The sequence below is a fragment of the Chanodichthys erythropterus genome, chromosome 11 (assembly GCF_024489055.1).
Source record: "Chanodichthys erythropterus isolate Z2021 chromosome 11, ASM2448905v1, whole genome shotgun sequence".
Classification (NCBI taxonomy): domain Eukaryota; kingdom Metazoa; phylum Chordata; class Actinopteri; order Cypriniformes; family Xenocyprididae; genus Chanodichthys; species Chanodichthys erythropterus.
Window position 1 is genome coordinate 27,462,085 of NC_090231.1, and position 22,079 is coordinate 27,484,163.

General features: G+C 36.7%; 1 protein-coding gene across 4 annotated transcripts in view; it reads left to right on the forward strand.

Annotated features, from left to right (window-relative positions):
• ambra1a (autophagy/beclin-1 regulator 1a) overlaps window positions 1-22,079 on the forward strand; it is a 98,168-nt gene that overhangs the window by 69,430 nt on the left and 6,659 nt on the right. For all 4 annotated transcript variants that reach the window (XR_010896519.1, XM_067402206.1, XM_067402207.1 and 1 more), the window contains 2 exons: window positions 10,040-10,150; window positions 10,993-11,225. Coding sequence is in view for 3 of the 4 variants with exons in the window: in XM_067402206.1 (XP_067258307.1) it covers window positions 10,040-10,150; window positions 10,993-11,225 (344 nt within the window). In the remaining variant the exon portion in view is untranslated. The remainder of the gene's footprint in view (window positions 1-10,039; window positions 10,151-10,992; window positions 11,226-22,079) is intronic.

Here is a 22,079-nt window from a genome sequence, read left to right on the forward strand (position 1 = left end):
TGCCCAAGTTTTTTCCTGCCTTGTCCCAGTAAGGGCCGGTTCACACAGAATGCAGGCAGTAGAATGGGGAAAAACGCAAGGTCTCTATATTATAGCTGAGCCCCCTAGTGTGAGTTTTTTAAGGCGACCATTATTTTAGAACGGCTGTTAACTCCCTGCGAATGCATCATGCAGCCACACTATCACGTGGCATATCGCGTTTATTTAGTTTGTCCTTTTTTATTCAAAATGTTCACAAACTTGTTAACTATATTATGAATTATATGAGATATTTCGATTGTTTGATATGTTGAAGTGAATGTGTTTTGTCGTTTAACACTCTGAGGTCTGTGGGTATCGCCGGTGATACTACCGCGGTTTTTTTCTTACCAGTGTGAAAGAGACTCAAAATACTCCGTTAATGTTGCACATACAATTAAGAGTTATACACCATTTTAATCTGTGGAATATCTTCTTGTATTTGTGTACACTCAGAGTAACAACAAAATGTTGTGCTTTTTGTAAAATAAAGAAAACTAACATGATGCGTGATCTCTTGTCTCCCTCTGAAGGAAGTCCAATCGGATAGTTCTCAGAAAACGAACTGTAACTTAGTGAATACTAATGACAAAAAAATTACACATGTCTAAAAAAAACTTGAAATTTCAGGTTTTAAATGGTGTAAGTCAAATCGAAAACAAACCTTCTGTGTTTATGTAATCTGTATGAAAAGAGAGCCATGTCAGAAATCCGTGATTCAGCTCATTATCCGCTAATGCGGCCACACCCACGGAGGGAGCGCTATTGAGACGCAAATTCTGAGTCAATACATGCATTCATTGTCTCAATCGTGTATTTATTGTCTTGAAAAGTGTTTTGAATAGCAATAGTTAGCGATCTCTGTCCTCTGTTAGTTCGGTTAGTTCCTGGATTGCCTATTCTTCTTTAGTGCTCAGGCATTTGTGGACTAAAGGAGCACAGAGCGCCCTCCGGCTGAAAGTATGAATTGAAAACACAGTATCCAGCACTCATAGTAATGACAATAAATCCTGAATAAATATTACTCCTCTGTATAGAAAATTGACAAACATATGAGAATCCATCAATATTTCTCCAAATGTGCATGCTTTTAAGCTAAAAGCCTATATGAAATGCCATAGAGGTAACATAATTGTTCAGACACTTTGAATAGAATACCATTATTTTAAATTGTAATAATATTTCACAGTATTGCTGTTTTTTCTGTATGTTTGATTTACACCATGATGAGATTTGAATCATGATCACAGAGGGTTTTTTCACAGCCTACCTGACTGAAAGGCCTCATTAATATGCAAGTCATTTCAGGTCATTATTATGTGATTCTTTTGTCTTCTCAGGTGACAATCACCCATTATACATGAGGATTCACGCCTCCACGCATACTGTGTTTCTTGACCAAAGATGTTTTAGAAAATTTAAATCTCTCTATTGTTTTATATGAACAAGCAGGCAGCATAATTTTTACCTCATTTTGAAGCAAAAACTCTAGTCTACAACCTCAAATACCCAGAAGTCTTGTGAACAAAAATTTAATATATATTTTTTGGCTTTATTTCATTGACTTAAGTTTTTTGTTTTTTCAATAACCACACATAAATGTTATTCCTTCAAAAACACAAACATGTATATACATGTTCCTCACATATTATTGTAGCCTAGTTTGTGCTGAATACAGTGTAATGACACTTTTTCCATTAATATGTTTATGAACAACTGAAAAAAGCACAAATGTCAGGGCATGTCAAAACTTCTCCAGGGTCCCAAAAATCCTCAGACCGCTGAGGGTAAAACACCTTTATTATGATCATGTTAGTTGATATAACGCGCAATGAGTTTGCACCACAATTTTTAGAGGATCTGTCAGATTTACATCTCGTAAATTCATTTATTTTTTTCCCGAAATACATAAAAGTAAGTGGCCGGTGAACTGGGAGAAGAATAGAGTAAACCTTATTGTTTCATACACAATTTATCTCTTATATGAATAAAACACTTTGTCAAATTATAATTTGAAGGATTATTGCCGCTTCAATAGACATCAGTGTAAGGAATTTGAATTTAACAAACTATAAATAGTTTTTATATAAATACTTTTATTAAAAAGTATAAATACATATATATAGCCTAGTATTCAATTTAAAAGTCTATTTAAATGTCTGAAACCTCAAATAAACATTATGTTGTTGAAAACACTGAATAGTTGTGAAATATGAAAAGCTCTGATCTCGTCCATCTCTGGCTCAGGAAAGCATGTTTAGTGGTGCACTGAACATTCTAATCACACTGGTGTGATCGTACGTGTCAAAGGCTTATCATGTTTCAGAGGTGAAGGAATTTGTCCCCATAAATTGAGGCACAAATCAGATCTTGAGGGGGCAATGCCCCCATTTGCCCCCTTGTGGCGCCGGGCCTGCAAGGAATATTCAGCTCATACTCCCAGCATTCCAAGCACAGCAACTATATCTACTTCTGACTCACTTGTGTGGTGGATCTTCCGTATCTATCCTGCCCTACAGCGCTTATGCTTGCCATTTCAGTAACTTTGTGCTGTTGCAACACACAACCAGTCTTGTGACGTACTCAAAAGCCCAAATTCCGGTGGTTGGATGTTTGTCAGCGAACAATTCCTTTCATGACCACTCGGCTCCTGCTAGTTCTTCATTGTGGACAAAGGTACCACACTCATGGGGAGGGACCTAATGTCTGCACTGCAACTGAGGATTGAAAACAATCAAGTCCTGCCTTCTAATTCCTTTTCCAGTCTTTCAGTGCACTGTTGCTGAGTCAGCTAAGTTTGGATGTGCTAAAAGCTTTAAACACCGCGTAAAGCTGGATGAAATGATCATACCTGTGCACCAAAAATGTCGCCGTCTGTCACTCTTTGTTTGTAGCGGTGTGTCAGAGGAATTAAATTGCTTGCAAGCAGCTGGCGTGGTGATAGACTGGATTGACTCCTCTGCATGGGTGTCACCAATTATTGTTACGCATAAAAACTCAGGTAAAATTAGGATGTGCCTTGACCACAGAGAGCCAAATAAAGCAGTGATTGTGGACTCTTTTTCATTGCCACACATGGATGAACTACTCTTTGCTCTAAAAGGCTCTGCTGCTTTCTTTACCATTGACCTGACTAATGCTTGCTACCAAGTGCTGCTGCATGAGGACTTTATTACTCACAACGCACTGTTCCGTTTTTGTTGTCTTCCTTATGGATTGGCTTCAGAGCCTGCAACCTTTCAGAAGATGATGACCATTATCCTAATACTGACAGTTGAAAATTAACTGTACAACATTATCATCCATGGACGTGACAAGTATGTCAAAGCACTTCAATTGGTCTTACGAGGACTAGAATCTTCTGGCTTGCAGCTCAATAAAGACAAGTGTCTGTTTCAGTGGAGGGTCTTCTTCCTCATGAATCACATGTACAGGTAATTTTCAATGCCTCTACACCTTCTGATGCATCTACTTTACGCTCTTTATTTGGACTTATGTCGTGGTACAGTAAGTTTATTCTATTTTTGCCACCATTTGTAGCTCCAAGATCCAAATGGATTCAGCCGGTCAAAAGAGGCTGAACAAACTTTGACCAAAGCTAAAGGACTGCTAGCAAACAGCCCTGCTTTGGCATTGTTCAACCCCACACTGTGGAAAAGGAAGTGCTAGCATGGGTGTGGGCCATTGAGAGGTGGCGTACGTATCATCAGGCACTGACAACCCCACTTACCACTAAGGGTGTCATCCGTGCTGGACTTCATGTAGCAAGGTGGTCTTTACTTCTCATGTAATTAAAATTATGATGTGATGTACCGCCCAGATTTCCAAAACGCCCCTGATTATGTCATGTTTGCCCATACCTGCTTCTCCTGCAAATAATGCTCTTGCTCCAGCTCCTGTTTAATGAGGTGTTTGGTGCTTTTCTATCTGCTGCCTGTAATTTTCTGTCTGCTTCTGATGTTCATGTGCTGCATGTGCTTCTTGTCCTGCTCTAACCAAACTTTGTACACAGATTTCTAATGGTTGGCCTCCTTCACACAAGGGACTGGATGTTAAATTCATCTTCAGAACACCAATGAAGATATTTTCAATGAAATCCGAGAGATTTCTGTCCCTCCATTGACAGTCTATGCTATTACGCATATAAACATTGGTCACCGAACCTAAACAGAAGCTCAACCGTACTTGCTTGACACACAAGAACAAACCTCATTGGTTCTTGCACGTCAAGCAAACATTGATTGAACTTCAGGTTACCATAACTGATGTGTATGTTCATGAACGTTTATATGTGAGTAAAAGCCTAAATTAAATCTGTTTATCGTGTAGCAATCATGTCTCTTCAGAAAATTTGGACTAATCAGCTCTATTTCTTTGGATTAGTTTTACGATCTCTTTATGAACTTTTTGAAGCACCAACTTTGTGTAGACTGTCAATGGAGAGACAAAAATCTCTCTTATTTTATTAAAAAATATTGCGTTTGGAACAACATTAGGGTGAGTAAATGATGACAGAATTTTTTGGGTGAACTAACCCTTTAAGGGCAACTTTGTCTTCTGAGGCTCACGGCTGATTGCACTTGCTGCTCTTTGACCTGTGCTGATCTCCATAGCACACAAAGGACATCAGGGAAATGTGAGAACCAAACAATGCCTTCGTGATCTCTATTGGTGGCCAGGGATGGATGCTCAAGTTCATTATGCTGTCCCTTCCTGCCAAGTGTGTTAGCTCAATGACAAAACTTTTAAGTCACATCCTGCTCCTCTCCAGCCAGTGCTGCTACAAGATGGACAATGGCAGAAAGTGGCTGTGGATATAGTTGGGCCATTTGACACTTCTGCATCCGACTGCAGGTTTGCTATAACATTAACCATATGCTGCAACTGGTACTTCATTCTTTCAGCTCCTCTTTGGCTGGCAAAAGCTGTCTTTTTTGCCATCTGCTTCTGTGGACCAACCAACTGACATGACTGTTCGTTGAAGGGTTACGCGGCTGCAACACTAAATGATAAAGTACACTGATGCTAAGCAGGGTGCTCACACTCCTTGTTTCCAGGAAGGGGATAAAGTGAGGGTACGGAGCACCTTGCATGTTCCTAAGGGACACAGAAAGTTTACTGATCCTCTCACGGGTGCCAAAAGACTTGGGGTGGGTACGTACGTTCTTAGTGATGGAAAGACATGGAACGCTTCCCATCTCACTGCATTTTCATGCACACCAACAAACTCCGGCTGAGAACACTGCTCACACACTCATACCATTAGACCTAAACGTGATGTTCGGAAGCCTAGTTGGTTAAAAGACTATGCTAAGTAACATAGTCCTTTAACCAACAAGGCTTCCGAACATCTAATGTAATATTCTGTTATTTAAACAAGGGGAAAATGTTGGGTTCATAAGTGAATTGTATTGTTGACTACTATTTTGAAAAGTGTTCTGACATAACGTGTGTGAGAACAGAAGTAAATGAATAAAGATGGATGAAGTTCACTACTTCTGTCTTGTGTGCTTCATTGTTTTATAACTCCTGACAAATACCTCACCATTTCACCTGTTCCAGAAGTGGTCAAATGTGCAATGGACGAATACATTGTTATATAAAGATATTATAATGTTGAAAAGTGATGTTTGAGCAGCTAATTTTTAAAATCTTTTCTGACCGTCTCCCAATAATCTGCAGCACGAATACAACGTACACGTCTCATTGAACATGAACTGTTGGGAAACATCGGGAAACACTCAATACCATATAAAATAATAATTCTATATAGCATTTACTACACAGGGCACAGCAGAAAGGCGGCAGCACACAAAAAGACTCTCTTGTGATGTTTTTGCAGACATGCATGTTCAAATAAACATTTTAAAAGTGTACGTGCTGCACTTATATATTGACGATACTACCGTTAAAAAATACAGTGGTATTATTTTGAAGCTTTAGTATCACAGTACTACCATAGTACCGGTATACTTTGCAACCCTAGGGCTTACATCACGCTTCACAAGATGCCGATGTTCGCATTAGGCTGATAATTGACTGGTAGCGATGGTTTATAGTTTTTATAATCATATGAAATCAAGAAAATCATAAGGGCTTTTTAATTTTCCAAGTAAAAAATATTTTTATTTTATAATACTGTATTAGACTTACACTGTAAGTGACATGAGAAAAACAGAAAATTCGTTAATCACAATTATTTGTTTGACAGTGATCAAAATTCATGATCGTGACTACTCCCATGCACACGTTCCCATCAGAAAATTAGGACAACTGTTTTCACAATCTATTTTTTCCAACAAAGGCTTTATGCTGCAGTCACGCCATTTCATAATTACCATAATTATTAGATGATATCCTGGAACATTCTACTTGGAGATGTTCACATCCTCTGACTCAGAATAATGCGTTTCTATGGCAACGCTATTAACGGAAATAAGTCTGTGTAATTTTAGTAATCAGTATACAAAACCGCAATACAATGAGTAACAGATGTTATGCTAATACCTTATTAATAAACATAGTTTTAGCAAGACATTAGATATTCAACTTTATGCTAGCTAAGTTAAACTGTATTATATATATTTTTAAATGTCTTTTTTGTTTTTCCAGATTATTCATGCATTATTATTACGTTAACAATAGTTAATTATAGGAATTGTTAAATGGAAAAATATTGTGAAATAACAGAATATAACTTCTGCTGCTGTTCTACGAAGATATGAATGCTTTTTACTAGTCGGAATCTCGTAATTATGGTAACTCTGACATGGCATGAAGTACGGCTATTCATGTCATTTAAATTCATGTTGCGTACATGCTGCTGTTGTTTCATGCCCAGGTTTCCTGTCTTTGTCCTGGACTGTAATTAATATATAATTGTAATAGTCCTCTTGGTGGCATTCCTTTCCAGAGCTCCCCTCACTGATCCTCACTTAGTCTTTGGTCTTTCTGAGCAGATTTCACAAGCATGCTGTAAACAGTATGTCAGCGGTGCTTAGAAAACATTCCTTTTTCAATAGATTTTTTTAAATGTGCATGATTTCTTTGGCTAATATCATCTACAACCTCTGTCTGAAGTTGTAAAGTGCCCAAGTCCACAGCAGTTAACAAATGCAAATAATATTTTTTTTTCAAATCTTTGGTTTTTAGAAGGCCAGAGACCAGAAACATCAGAACTGTCAGAAGTTATTTGCCTTCCATATAATTCACACATTCACAAACTTTTTAACACTTGATATTTGTAATGCTGCATCCCAATTCACCTACTTATACTATGCACTAAAAGTATGTATTGTTTTTGTGAAGAAAAAGTACATACTTTTGAGTACATAAGTACATACTTTTTATTTCAGAAGGATGCGCAAAATTAAGTGACTGCAGCAAATTTAAAAAAATATGTATATAGTATAGACATCTTCAATTATTATAGCACATGCTATTTAGTTTAGTTTTTGACTATTTGACTTGCTATCGTGCTTCATTTCATTCATATAGTTTGCTCCCATTCATTTAGCTATCATATTGTACAAATAATAATAATAATAATAATAATTTTTATTTAAATAGCGCCTTTCCAGGACTCAAGGGAGCTTTACAATGTACATTAAACAAGGCAGAGATAATACGAGTAGACGATGAAAAATAATAGTTTGAAGATACAGTAAAGGTACACTATATGGACAGGGAAACATACAGAAGAATAGAATCAAGCACAATAAAATACAAAACAGGACTTAAGAGACATAACATAACATTCAGAGAACTATTAGTTAATTAAGCAGAGCAATCAATCCATCAAATCAGAGGTATAACATTCAGAAAACAAGTCAGTTTTGAGTAATGATTTAAATTCAGAGATAATATTAACACAGGGGAGAGAATTCCAGAGTTTGGGTGCGATAACACTGAATGATCTGCCCCCCATTGAAGAGAGGCGATGCCGAGGGACAACGAGAAGGCCAGAGTCAGAGGACGTATACAGCGAGCGAGTCGGGGTGTAGGGGACAAGCATGTTACAAAGATGAGTGTATAGTAAAGTCTACAGTGTTTTAAACATTTAAATACATATGTCAAATAGTAGAAAATCTTCATGATGCAGTAGGCCTATTTTATTGATGGTAGGCCTACTCTTGACAAAGCTTTCTGAGAGACATACACCGTGTGCAGAATTATTAGGCAAGTTGATTTTCTGATCATATTTTTTTCCAAGCACATTTTACCAATTCCAAACCACATAAATCTTAATAACTACTATTAATTTTGTATTTAATCATTTATAAGTGATATATAATTGTTCATGAAGGCTGGAAATGAAAAATGCCTTATATTCAGGTGTGCATAATTATTAAGCATTTTCTTTTACAGGCAAAATGAGCCAAAAAAAGAGATTTAACTCAGACTGAAAAGTCAAAAATGTTAGCTACTGAATGTGCTATTAAATGTGCGCTCTTTCAGCTACAACATACTAACCGACCCGAACCCAGAGATACTCATGAAACATTAGCCTGAACAGGTAGCAGACCTCTATTCAGAATATGTCTTCACCTTTCTCTGAAAACAACCACACACATCTTTCTCTCTGTCAGTACCCATAAAGCTCTTACACAACAGCTTTTGATGGACATTGGAGGGAGAGGGATCGATCTGACTGAAACTGGTAATTAGCCTCCAGTAGTTCCAGATATCAGGCTACTCTCATGCTGGGGAACACCCACTTATTGTGATGTGTTGAAAAAAGAGAAAATTTTAAAGTGTGCAAATATTGATTATGTTCAAGAATGCCTTCATAACTTGTCTTCTATTCATTAAAGAGCACCATCACCTCAAAGCAGTGGTTATTCTGTAACCCCCCCTTTCTCACAACTTTCTCCACCTTTTTGTCCTGCTACACTCTTAAAACAGGAATCAGAGAGTTGTTTTGCTTTCTTTTAGTTAGACTTCCTTAAAGAAATGAGAAAGAAACAAACGGACAGAGAGAATAGTAGAAGGGAAAAGGGGGCAAGAAAGAGAGCTGGACAGGCCCACTGGGAGGCAACATCTCTGGGAACTCTTGGTTGGAGACAGGTGCGCGGGATGGTTGGATGAAGTGGATGTCAGCCGCGGCAACTACGGGACTGTCTGTGCTATGCTAATGAGCAAAGATGCATTGTGGGAGTCCATGGGGAGTATAGCGAGTTTCTTTGAGCTAGGCAAATGAGCAGTCAACGAACTACAGCTCTGACATAGCTGAGAAAGAGAGAGGTTTCTCTTTCTGTCTGCTGTTGTTTAAGCTCAGCTCCTTGTTTTCATGCTGTGTTTGCTGAAGTTTTTGTCTGTATTTAAACCCGACAAAGAACAATGTGGGTTTCCCAAAGTCAGAGCAGAATCATTAAAGTTTTTGTTCACCCAAAAATTAAAATTCTTTCATAAATTACTCAACCTCATGTCGTGCCAAACCCATAAGTCTTTTGTTCATGTTCATAACACAAATTAAGATATTTTTTATGAAATCTGAAAGCTTTCTGTCCCTCCAAAGATCGCAAAGCAACTACCACTTTCAAGGCCCAGAAAGGTGGTAAAGACATTGTTAAAATAGTCCAATTGCAAAAAAAAAAAGAAAATAAATTGTTGAATAAAGTTGTTTTTGTTTGTTTGTTTTTTGAGCACAAAAAAAGTATTCTTGTCTCTTAATAAGATTTAAGGTTGAACAACTGTAGTCACATGTCTTTACTACCTTTCTGGGCCTTGAAAGTGGTAGTTGTGTTGCCGTCTATAGAGGACAGAAAGCTGTCTGTTTTCATCAAAAATATCTTAATTTGTGTTCTGAAGATGAACAAAGGTCTTATGGGTTTGGAACGACATGAGAGTGAGTTAATGACGGGGGGGGGGGGGGGGTATTTTTAATCTGTACCCTGATTCATGGGATGTTTGTCTGATTTTGTTTATATCTATATGTGACATTGTCCATGAGCCTTACCTGGACCTCCCTTTCTCTTTCTTTGTCTGCCTGTGTATGTGACCATGGAAATATACCGTGCAGTGATGTGCATTCAGATGGCAGCAGCACTTCCGAACACTCTGAGAGAATGTTCACCATCAATAATGGTGGAGGGGTTGGAACCAGCAGCAGCAGGGGTGGCGACAGGGCAGGGTGAGTATAAACATAAAATATATATAATATATATTGTTCATTGGTTTGGCAAATTGAGTATATTTCCAAGAGCTGTTTCATTATTAGCTTTTAATCCTTTCTGTTGTGAATGTGATATGATATATATTGTATATCAGAGGATTCACCTCTCTTCAGAGCAGCCCTCCAATTGCTGTCCAAGGTCCAGGCAATATAACATGTCACGTAGTGGACGTGCATGATAGCAGAAGGCACAACTGCTGCTAATTAGGCCTTCTCACAGCTGCCATGATTCCAGCATGTTTTGCTGACACTTATTTAGAAAAAAGCCTAGTGATGTATGTTTCTGCTGATCCCATGGTGTTGGTTTTCATTCTCTGACACTCTGGTGCAACACTTGTCCACAGTGGACTTAATGAGACATCTTAGTCCATTCTACAGCAACAGTTCTTCATCTAAAATTGTGATGGAGTATGAAGCATAACCTTCCTGGCCATTATATTGCCAGTTCAGATTCAGACTCATGACTGGATTAGGTGGCTGAGAGGAAGGCCACAACAGCATAAGACTGTAGCTGAATCACTTCTGCTTGTAGTATTCTCATTTGTAAGTTATTTTAGATCAATTTTATTGTAGTATGTCCTGACTTAAACTTCTTTGAAAGAAAATAACCTCAGAAAAGATTGAGCTTTACCTAGCAAGCAGTTATACAGACACATATCCTGTTCTATCTAAAGCTCCTTCAGCGCTGTGCAGAATTTAACTCTGTCATATCAGATCAAATTGGAATTTGCCTAAAGACTGTGTGATGATGTTGTAAGATTTTGTGTAGTCGACTCGTCACGCATCCTCCTTGTTTGTAGGAACAGCAGGACTGATTGGCGCTCACACAGAGAGATGGGCCTGATTAATGCGATTGGTCTGCAGCCACGACATCCTGCCCCCACTGTTACATCACAGGGGACGCAGACACAGACTTTACAGCTACAGAATGCAGAGACCCAAACAGACCATGACCTTCCAGATAACCCTCAGCAGCCCAGAACTTCTCAGGGGTCACAGGTTACTGATGGTCAGACATCATTACTGAGCTCAGGTGAGGTTTGTCATTGAGATGAAAAGACAAATCAGTCCTTGGTTAGTTTTTCTTCTCTTTGCTCTGACATATTGATTGCTCCTCTCTGCTCCTGACTGCAAAAATATTCTGTATCCACAAAATATTCTTTTAATCCTTTAGACAGTCTCACCAATTTGAATAAAATCAATCTGACTGGAGATTCGATTTTCGATTTTTATACTGTATGTACCACAAATTTGGCAACCCCATGACAATACTATATATGTTTAAATGTGCACCACATATATTCTGTGCATGCAAAAGAGCAGCATTTAGTGTCAGTGTTACCATAGCAACAGTGTCAGTGTTCCTATAAGAGAATTTTTATTACCTCAAAGATTTTTTTGAAATCATTGTTCCACAAGTTTTTTCATTCTCTCCTTTAGAATATTAAACTCTCCTTCACAAGTGTTGTTATTGTTAAATGAAACGATGTAAAACAGTGTTTGTTAATTAAAATAAAATATAAATATTAGATGAAAAACTGAAATCCAACTAACTGAAATAAAACTCAATTAAACTAAATTAAAAATGAATACAATTCTCAAAAGCACATAAAGCACACAATTCAAAATATGAAGAAATACTATAATTCTAATAAATAATAATAAATATTAATACTAAAATAAATATTAATACTAATAAATAATACTAAAATCAAGCTGCTGCATAATCAATGCTTCATAACCCCCACTATGTCTATTGCTGTGATGCAAAAATCAATCCTAAACTTTGGATCAGACTGTGAAAGTTGTCTATTTTGCATGCCAGTTATTCTTCTATTTAACTGATTATTTAGGTTCCTTAATTGGGATCGAGCTCAGTTATATCATTTGTTTTCGACTGAAGTGTTTACATAATGATTTTTCATTCCATTTGAGGTTTCACTTGAATTTATGGATTATTGGGCTTCATGTAAACTTAGCTTTTGGTTGGTTTTGTGTTATTTGTCATTCTGTGGCCTTTAGTGAGAAGCCTGAGAGGTGAAGAGAGAAGATTGGGTGCTGCATCTTGTCCTTATGCTAATGGTAATTACAGGGAACAGGAGAGGCCACTTCACTGGGTGCCCAACAGATGAATCTCTTAAGTTAATGTGTGTGTAGTATTGCTCTCATGTTTAATGGTGGTTAGCTTCAGAGAGAGTATTTATGCCAGAAAACACTACATTGCATCTCTCTTTCCTGGTACCAGCCATATTCTCTCCTCAGCCAGCCTCCAGTACCCATCAGCCCACTTTAGCTCTCTGCTCTTATTACTCTTATTCCGCATGTGTCGCTTTTAGCAACACGCCAAACAGATGAATAAGCATGTCTCGATGAAGCTTAACTATTTTGAGGTCCCAGATATAAATTGCAGAAATAAGCAGTAACCCAGCTGACATTTGTATTTTTAGACTGTTGGGCTGTTTAAATGTGTTTTATTTATAAACATGGTTAGCAGTCGGAGCCGCTGCTGGAATGATATGTCTGATATAATGCCTGGTGGGAGCTCAGTTTCAGAAGAGTCAGATCATAGTATATGATTATTTATGTGCTGTTAAATATTGCACACACTTTTTTCCCCATATCTATAGATTGTAGTTGTAAATCTGACCATCTGTCTGAAGTTTCCAATCAAGTTTCATTTATTTGTCATTTGCACAGCTAACAAAGGCTTTGAAATGCTCTAATAAGATGAGGCTCAGTTTTGTACAGTACAGTCAATTGACCCTTTTCAAAGACCACCCCCCCCCCACCCCTATTTGCTTTTGCTACGTCTAACAAGCCATGGCACTCTCATGCCACACATCTTGTTCTCACACAGAAAATTCAAGAAATTCAAAAAATAAATACCATTTTGGCTTGACAGATCACTGTAGTGCCTCAGTTCAAGTGGCATGTGAACCGATAATCTCTTTCTACTAGCTATAGCATGAAATAAACATGAATAAACATCAGGGCAAAATGGCGGATTTGGCATTATGATTGGTCAGATCGTCTGTCAATCAAAACCTCCTGGCGAAGGGTGAATTGTGCAAAGAAAGCACAGATAAACATAAGATAAATAATATAAATTATTTATGAAAAATAATATATACACCCACTTTATTAGGTACACTTGTTCAACTGCTCATTAACGCAAATATCTAATCGGCCAATCACATGGATGCAGCAAATCAATGTGTTTAGGCATATGGACATGGTCAAGACAATCTGCTGAAGTTCACACTGAGCATCAGAATGTGGGAAAGAATGTGGGGAAAATGTGATTTAAAGGTGCCGTAGAACACGTTTTCAAAAGATGTAATATAAGTCTAAGGTGTCCCCTGAATGTGTCTGTGAAGTTTCAGCTCAAAATACCCCATAGATTTTTTAAATTCATTTTTTTAACTGCCTAATTTGAGGCATCATTAAATATGTGCTGATTCAGCGCATGGCCCCTTTAAATTCTCGTGCTCCCTGCCCCCGAACTCGCGTAAACAAAGTTCACACAGCTAATATAACCCGCAAAATGGATCTTTACAAAGCTTTCATCATGCAGCATGTCTAATCGTGTAAGTATGGTATTTATTTGGATGTTTACATTTGATTCTGAATGAGTTTGATAGTGTGCTCCGTGGCTAATGCTAACATTACACACTGTTGGAGAGATTTACAAAGAATTAAGTTGTTTATGAATTATACAGACTGCAAGTGTTTAAAAAATGAAAATAATGGCAGTCTTGTCTCCATGAATACAGTAAGAAACGATGGTAACTTTAACCACATTTAACAGTACATTAGTAACATGCTAACGAAACATTTAGAAAGACAATTTACAAATATCACTAAAAATATCATGTTATCATGGATCATGTCAGTTATTATTGCTTGATCTGCCATTTTTTCACTATTGTCCTTGCTTGTTTACCTAGTCTGATGATTCTGCTGTGCACATCCAGATGTTCTGCCCTTGTCTAATGCCTTGAACATGAGCTGGCATATGCAAATATTGGAGGCGTACATATTAATGATCCAGACTGTTACGTAACAGTCGGTGTTATTTTGAGATTCGCCTGTTCTTCGGAGGTCTTTTAAACAAATGAGATTTACATAAGAAAGAGGAAACAATGGTGTTTGAGACTCACTGTATGTCATTTCCATGTTCTGAACTCTTGTTATTTAACTATGCCAAAGTAAATTCAATTTTCCATTCTACGCCACCTTTAAGTGACTTTGAATGTGGCATGGTTGTTGGTACCAGATGGGTTGGTCTGAGTATTTCTGGTTTGAGCTGATAGAAAGACAACAGTAATTCAAATAACCATTCATTACAATCGAGGTATGCAAAAGAGCATCTCTGAAGGCACAACACGTCGAACCATGAAGGAGATGGGCTACAGCAGCAGAAGACCATGCTAGCTGCAACTCCTGTCAGCTAAAGAGCTACAGTTCTCTACAATTCGCACAGGCTCACCAAAATTGGACGATAGAAGATTGGAAAAACATTTCCTGGTCTAATGAGCCTTGGTTTCTGCTGCGACATTCAGATGGTAGAGTCAGAATTTGGTGTAAACAACACGAAAACATGGATCCATCTTGCCTTGTATCAACGGTTCAGGGGATATTTTCTTGGCACAATTTTGGCCCCTTAGTACCAATTGAACTGTAGTACCATATGCGTAAACGCTCTTATGTACAGTATGTTTCATTCATACTCGAAGCCAGAGGGCACTCTCGTGCAGAAAGTCCAAAACTGACTCATAGAAGTAATAACTTAAGATGAATACAAATTAGTGGTTATTGTTCAGCAGTGTGTTTGATTTCTTAACCAGTTGAAAGTAAGAGATAAGAAAATTGATATTTCAATCCCCCTCACTTCTGAAATTATTGGCTACACCCCTGGGTGGAATGGGAGATTCGCATCAAGGATGTGCAGCCGACAAATCTGCAGCAACTGCGTGAAGCTATCATGTCAGTATGGACCAAAATCTCTGAGGAATGTTTCCAGCACAGTTCGGTTTACTTGCCATGAGTGTTGCTGTAATTTAGGGTGATCAAGCACAGGCATAAACTTTATACATAAATACATAAATTGTTTTTTTTTAAATCTCTGTCAGAAGAAAAATGTAAGAATGATAAGAGTGAGAGTTTATTTTTTCTTCTTTTTTTCTTTCCTTTTTTAGCATAGGACATCATAAAGTTGACATTTAGCTTTAACTTACATAGATTACAACTTATAGGTAAGGTTAGGAGTTTTGAAGTTTATTAGTTCTTGCTTGAAAGTTGTTATAGTGGGAAGAGTTTTAAAGTGACAATTTTAATTCAGTTGGATAAAGGGATTAAAAGAGGGAAGGGACGGCTAGGGATGAGCTATCAGTACACCAAGCACATGCGGCCCTAGCCGGCACTGCCTGAAGCGTCCTCTAAATTGATTGGCTCTGGCTTTAGCAAGAGTCAAATGAATGTACTTCTACAGAAAATTGAGTATTAAAAATAGAATAGAAACAGAAGAACGAACACCCCTTTCTTGTTTGATTTTAAAGCTGAAACCTGTTAGTTTTAAAACAGTGCATGAAAAGAAATATAATAGTGGAACAGGTCCATGTCCATGAATTACCAGAGTACATGTACAGACAGAAGCATTGTGAAGTTTGGTGGATTTAGCCAGTATTGGAAACCTTTGACCTCTGAAGCAACAAACTTTTCTATCTCTGAGACATTTCAAAAGCTCTTTTCACAGTTTCGAAGGTTGTATGTCCTTTGTTTAGTCTTATGTATCCAGACTTTTGACTAAAATAGCAGAATATGCAGTTCTGCTTTTGAACTTGTTTTCAAAATAAAGAATATCTTTTTTAAAGATTTGATGTCAGTAACCTGGCAAATTTGCAAAGCCAGTCAGTACTTCATCCTCAGAAGCTCTACTGTATCAGCTTGTTCCTTGTAAACACAACAGTGCGGACTGATTGAAACAAACCTGTGTGACCTTATTCTTGAACTATATTTTAGACCAGGTTAGAGTTTGCTAGATTGAGAAAATGTTTAGTTTACAATATCAGGCAGAATATCAGTGAATGGACTGTGGTCAGAGGTCTGATGGTCTGGTGACTTGTTTCTAATGTTGTGCTTAAATGTAAACTTTTTTATTTTCACTGAAATTGATTTGCATGTAACCTGCCCATTATACATAGTAGCATAGTTTCATGGCTGTGCCTATTTGTTTTCTGGCGTATGACTGAGGTCAGATGTGCTGCATCTTCGCCAGCAGCAACTGCGTGTTTGTGTGTCTCTGAAGTACTACAGGTGCCAAGAACTGGATGACTCAAAGTTTTAGGGTAGAGAAGTTCACATCTGAGTGTCTCACCTCAAGGAAAGCCATCTTCCCACACAAACAGTGCACACTCCCTGCAGTGAGATCTGTGGGCGAGGGTTAAGTGTGGTATCGTTTTAAACTGCAGTCAGTGAATAAGTTTAGCGTTAGCATTAGCATCCTCTTTGTGTGTTTTATGTTATGAATATGCGGAAAGAGCATGTTATATTTACTCGGGTTATACAAAGGAAAAAAAAAAAGATGCACAGACGTTTTCTCTCTCAATCCCTCCTCCACTCTTTCTGTTTTGAACACTGCATTGAATGTAAAATGTAATCCTTGGGTTGTTTATATTTTCAAATCTTTGTTCGAAATGTGCTTTTTGGAATAAAACACCTCATGTTAGCATTCAGACAGAGAAATGAAGAAACTCCAGAAGTCTATTTAGAAGATGTCTAGTTCATGTTCTGGGAATATTTATTTATATTATAGAGATGCGATCCTTCTCTTTTGTCTTCATTTCCCTGAGTAGATTGAGTTAACTGATTAATAACAGATCAGTTTGCTGCACCTCTCCTTTTGTACTGACAAGCTAAAGCTGTTGATATCTTTGGTGTCCTAGTACGTGTATCATAAAAAGGCACAGCAGCTAGCAGAGTGAAAATAAGTGATATGGGAGGCAAATATAGATGAAATGGAAATGGTTTCATATATTTCTGATCAAAAGTTTGGAGTTTTTTTTCTTCAATGTTTTTAATATAAAGTCTCACAAAGGCTGCATTTATTTGATTTTTTTAAAAAAAAATCTATTTTAATTTATTTTCAATGTAATTTATTACTGTGATGGTAAAGCTGAATTTTCAACAGCCATTACTCCAGTCTTTAGTGTCACATGAATCATGATCCTTCAGAGAGCATCACAAAGCCTGTGTTTTAAATATGCATTATAATATGGTGCTGATGCTCAAGAAACATTTCTTATTATCAATGTTGAAAACAGTTGTGCTGCTTAATATTTTTGACATTTTTAGTCAATTTAATGTCTTGCTGAATAAAAGTATTGATATCTTTAAAAAAAAAAAAATTACAATAGATTTAGTGGAGGAGTAGAAATAGCTGAGGAAAGAGTGAGCTGCTGCAGGAACGGTGCATGACCAAAGTTGTCTGAAACATAAGAATGCTTTTATATGTATAAGTTCTTCAAGCAAAAGCACAAGCATGTACCGTGGCTTGCCCTGCCGTGCTTTGATAGATACATGTGCTATTTGAGCAGTGTTGGGGGTAGAACATTAGAAGTTACATAATCAATATCGTTTTTCAAGTAACTAGTAAAGTAACACATTACTTTTAAATTTACATCAAAATATCCTTATTTACTTTTTCAAATAATTAACGCAAGTTACTTTGTTTTCCCATTTATTGACTGACACCTCTCTTGTCCCCATGTTGAAAGAAATTGTGAGTAAGTGTAGAGGCATTGTGTGCGCTGTGTGACCATGATGGTTATTGCAGTTCTAGACCAACTTTGAGAAAGCATTTACTCATCTCACTTACAAAAAACAGAATTGGTATTCCTAAAAATGAATAAAAACAGTAAAATGCAAAATGATGCAGAATCTTACTCAAATATGCAATAATTATATGTTAACACAAATATACTTTATGTATTTAATCTCACTTTATTAACCAATGTCTTTGCTGCTGACCTTTTAATGAGCCAATTCAACCATATAAATATGGAAAACTAACTTTGGTTAAACCACATTTGTGCTTCATTTTTATTTTTTATTTTTTTATTGCTGAAGTAAGAGTGTTGAACTTTCTTCTCTTGTGTCCTAATTCTTTCTTCTGCAATCCAGAATGGCAACACAGCTGAAAGGTTTGTTTGACCTGCGCCCTCTATTGTACAGACGTGAATTTGCATTTGGTGTGAAAGGACCTTTACATTTGCCAAAAAATAACTTTTTGTTTGTTTTGTTATTAAAACAGTGAGAAACAGTAATGCAAAAGTAAAGTAACACCTTACTTTCCATAAAAAGTAACTAAGTATTAGTTATTATTATAATTAGTTACTTTTTTAAGGAGTTATTCAATATTGTAACACATTTAATTTAAATGTAACTTTTCCCAACACTTTCTTCAGCGCATGACTTTTACATTTTACGGTTATATCCTTATCTGTAAATGTTATAAATTCCTGTGAGTATTTCCATTTTGCATATTCTGACAACAAACTTCACAGACATGAATGAACGAGCACCGGTGTGTGTGTATGCACATCAAACAGAGTGCAGCAGAACAGGAGTGCAATAATTGGGACTAAAATATACATTTTGCTAAAATATTTATTTTTAGAAATTAAGTGCAGGTTTAAAATTCTACATGTAATACAATTAATCATATTTCTATAATAGCAGTAACAGTAATGTTATATAATTACAATGTTCAGATGAGTGAATGTGTGTGCTCCTCATACATTTTATGCTTTTTTTTTTTGTTATCATTTTTAATTTAGTCATTTGAACTTTTGCTTTAAAATGGTAAGCAATTAGTTGTTGTTTTTCTGGTTTAGAATGAAATGTTTATATGTTAACCCTTTTGCATAATGTATAGCATAGTGTCTACATAAATACATTCACTAAACTTTTTCATAAACTTTATTGCACATTGTTTGGAGGACATCATTGGACAGGATGTGAATAACATTTTTTTTAAAATAATGGATTAAAAATATATATTTTTTTTAAATAAAAAGTAATAATTTCTGGAATTTTCATTTGATTAATCAACCAATTGAAGAAATAATCAACAGATTAAACAACTTTCAAAATAATCATTAGTTGCAGCCCTGATTGTGATATAATTATATATCTGGCCATCACACTATTTTAATTATATTATTCATATTATTGTATTTTTCATAAAAGGTGCACTCAGTAACTTTTTTCCTCATTAAAAAGTTTTACACAAAAGTATGAATAGCTATTTTGACAAAAAATGTTATAAAAAATAATTATGTACACTTTTACTAAATGAAGACCCCAGTCATTATCAGTGGCTTAGAAAAGGCTTATCACACATGGAGGCTGCCATATTGAGATCATGTGACCTGTGATCACCGAAAGCTGTCTTGCAATTTGACCCACTTTACTACTACTACTACTACTACTACTACTACTACTACTATTAGTAACAATAACCTTTCTAAATTTACTCCTATGCTCAAGACAAACTATATAAAAGTATCTGAATAAAACTAGTAAACCAATCCAAACAAAGTCAGAGTGGACAAATTAATTGTCCAAACAAGCAGTCCCTTTTAAAGCAATGAAACAAACTGCATCGGTTCGCTGTTCACACACCACAAAACGAGGACAAGGTCCAGTTCATTGATATGTATATTCTTAGATGTAGAATAATATATTTATTTAAAAAAAGCCTAAAACAAAGGACAAACAAACTGCCCATAAACATGGTCATGAATGTATGTATAAAAATCAAGACCATTGTGATGTATCAGGACTGGTGAATCAAATTAACACTTACTGAGTGTACCTCTAAATCATTGTTGTAGTTTGCATTAAAGCTAATGAAATCGTTTTCGTCTGCTGGGTTGTGTTGTGCATAATTAAAGCATGTGAATGACCGGAGCGTGTTTCTTCAGATGTCTAGAGTGCAAGTATGGCGCTCTATTTTGGGCTTCGTCCTCTCAGATCATTGTAATGGGAGGATTCTGTCTTATGCCACTCACAAACTACACAATTTTGTTTTTCCACTCGCCAACAGTTAAAGGACATAGCTGACAAAAGCCCTAATTCAGAGGCAAATTGGTGCTCGTTCTCATAAGTGACGATCGCTGTGTTTGAAATATCAAAGATGCAATCTGAGACCAGTGCGTTGCCGATGCCCGAGAGATATTTAGCAGGTTAAATCTCTAGACCTGTGTGAATCTTGTAGTCATGTTTTACCTGGAACTGACATTAACGACGCAATTTTGAAAGTCATGTTAAAGTTGTTATTAGGATTATCCTACTAAATTAAAGTGTTTTTCGAAGCCATAGTTTTGTTTTATTCAGGTTTGATTTGGCATTAAAAACTTTCTTACCACCAAACACCTCATCATTCTTCAGTGGTCAGAGATTAGACAGACAGACGGTAACCAATCTCATTATCTCACTTCATGACGCTTAGACACCTTAACTCTCCTTTCCAGAGGAATCAGCTTCAGCTGTCATAGGCAGAATACCAGCCAAAGGTCATGGGAGTTTTCATAATCTCTTCTCCTTTCTTTCTCCCAGCATCCTTTAACCCTTTTCTTAAACACACAAATTATGCATGCATGTATATACATATCTGTTTACAATAGGAAAACAGCTCGTTTGAATAGCTAGTATTGTTGATGTCTTATCCAGTGTCTCATGTACCTTTTAAATGGTTAGTTAGCCCAAAAATGAAAATTACCCCATGATTCACTCACCTCCTAGGTGTATATGACTTTCTTCTTTCAGATGAATACAATCAGAGTTATATTAAATAATGTCCTGGTTTTTTCAAGATTTATAATGGCATTCACTAGAGGATGAGATCTCAAAAAAGTGCATCCATCCATCATAAAAGATAACCACACTGCTCCAGGGGGTTAATAAAGGCCTTCTGAAGCAACTTTAAAATCTAAAATAGCTTCCAACAGATGGCCGTATGCATCGATTTATAGGCGAAAGTCTGAACTCTGACCCAATGCATGACGTATTGACGAATGCTGAAGCACAGAGGAGAGAGCAAAACAAAACACCGGACATTATGAGAATTTTTAAAGAGAAATATATTGGAGGATTTCAATATAAGAGAAGAGGAGCTTGAGTTTGTTGCCCAGCCCTATTTGTTTGAACAGTGAGAGGCGTCAAAGCACGTCAGGAGTTACTCTTTTGGCATAAGTTAATGTGCGTACGGCCGTCTGCCGGAAGCCAGTTATTTACATTTTTAAATAAAGTTTTAAATATGGATATTTTTCACTTCACTTCAGAAGTCCTTTATTAACCCCCGGAGCCATGTGGTTATTTTTTATGATGGATGGATGCACTTTTTTGGGCTTCAAAATGGGCTCCATTATAAAGCTTGGAAGAGCCAGGACATTATTTAATATATCTCCGATTGTATTCGTCTGAAAGAAGAAAGTCATCTACACCTAGGATGGCTTAAGGGTGAGTAAACCATGGGGTAATTTTCATTTTTGGGTAAACTATCCCTAAGGGAATTTCCTGTACAGTCTGTCAAAACATTCACATAAAGCACTGTGGTCACAGAAGAGCAAATCCTCACATTTCCATTTTGACATTGATGGGCTTTTTGTCCGATACTGAAAGCTTGTTTGTGTGAGGATTGAAGTGGTGTTCGTGTTGCAAACTGGCCAAAAGGAAAGCTGTATGAGAATGTTCTGATTACTTCTTTAAGACATGGATGATTCTTTCTTTCCATCTCGTACTCATTCAACAAACACCCACACCCACACACTCACTATTTTGGAGGCATAACAGATGTTATGTATTAGATAAATAATTAATATAT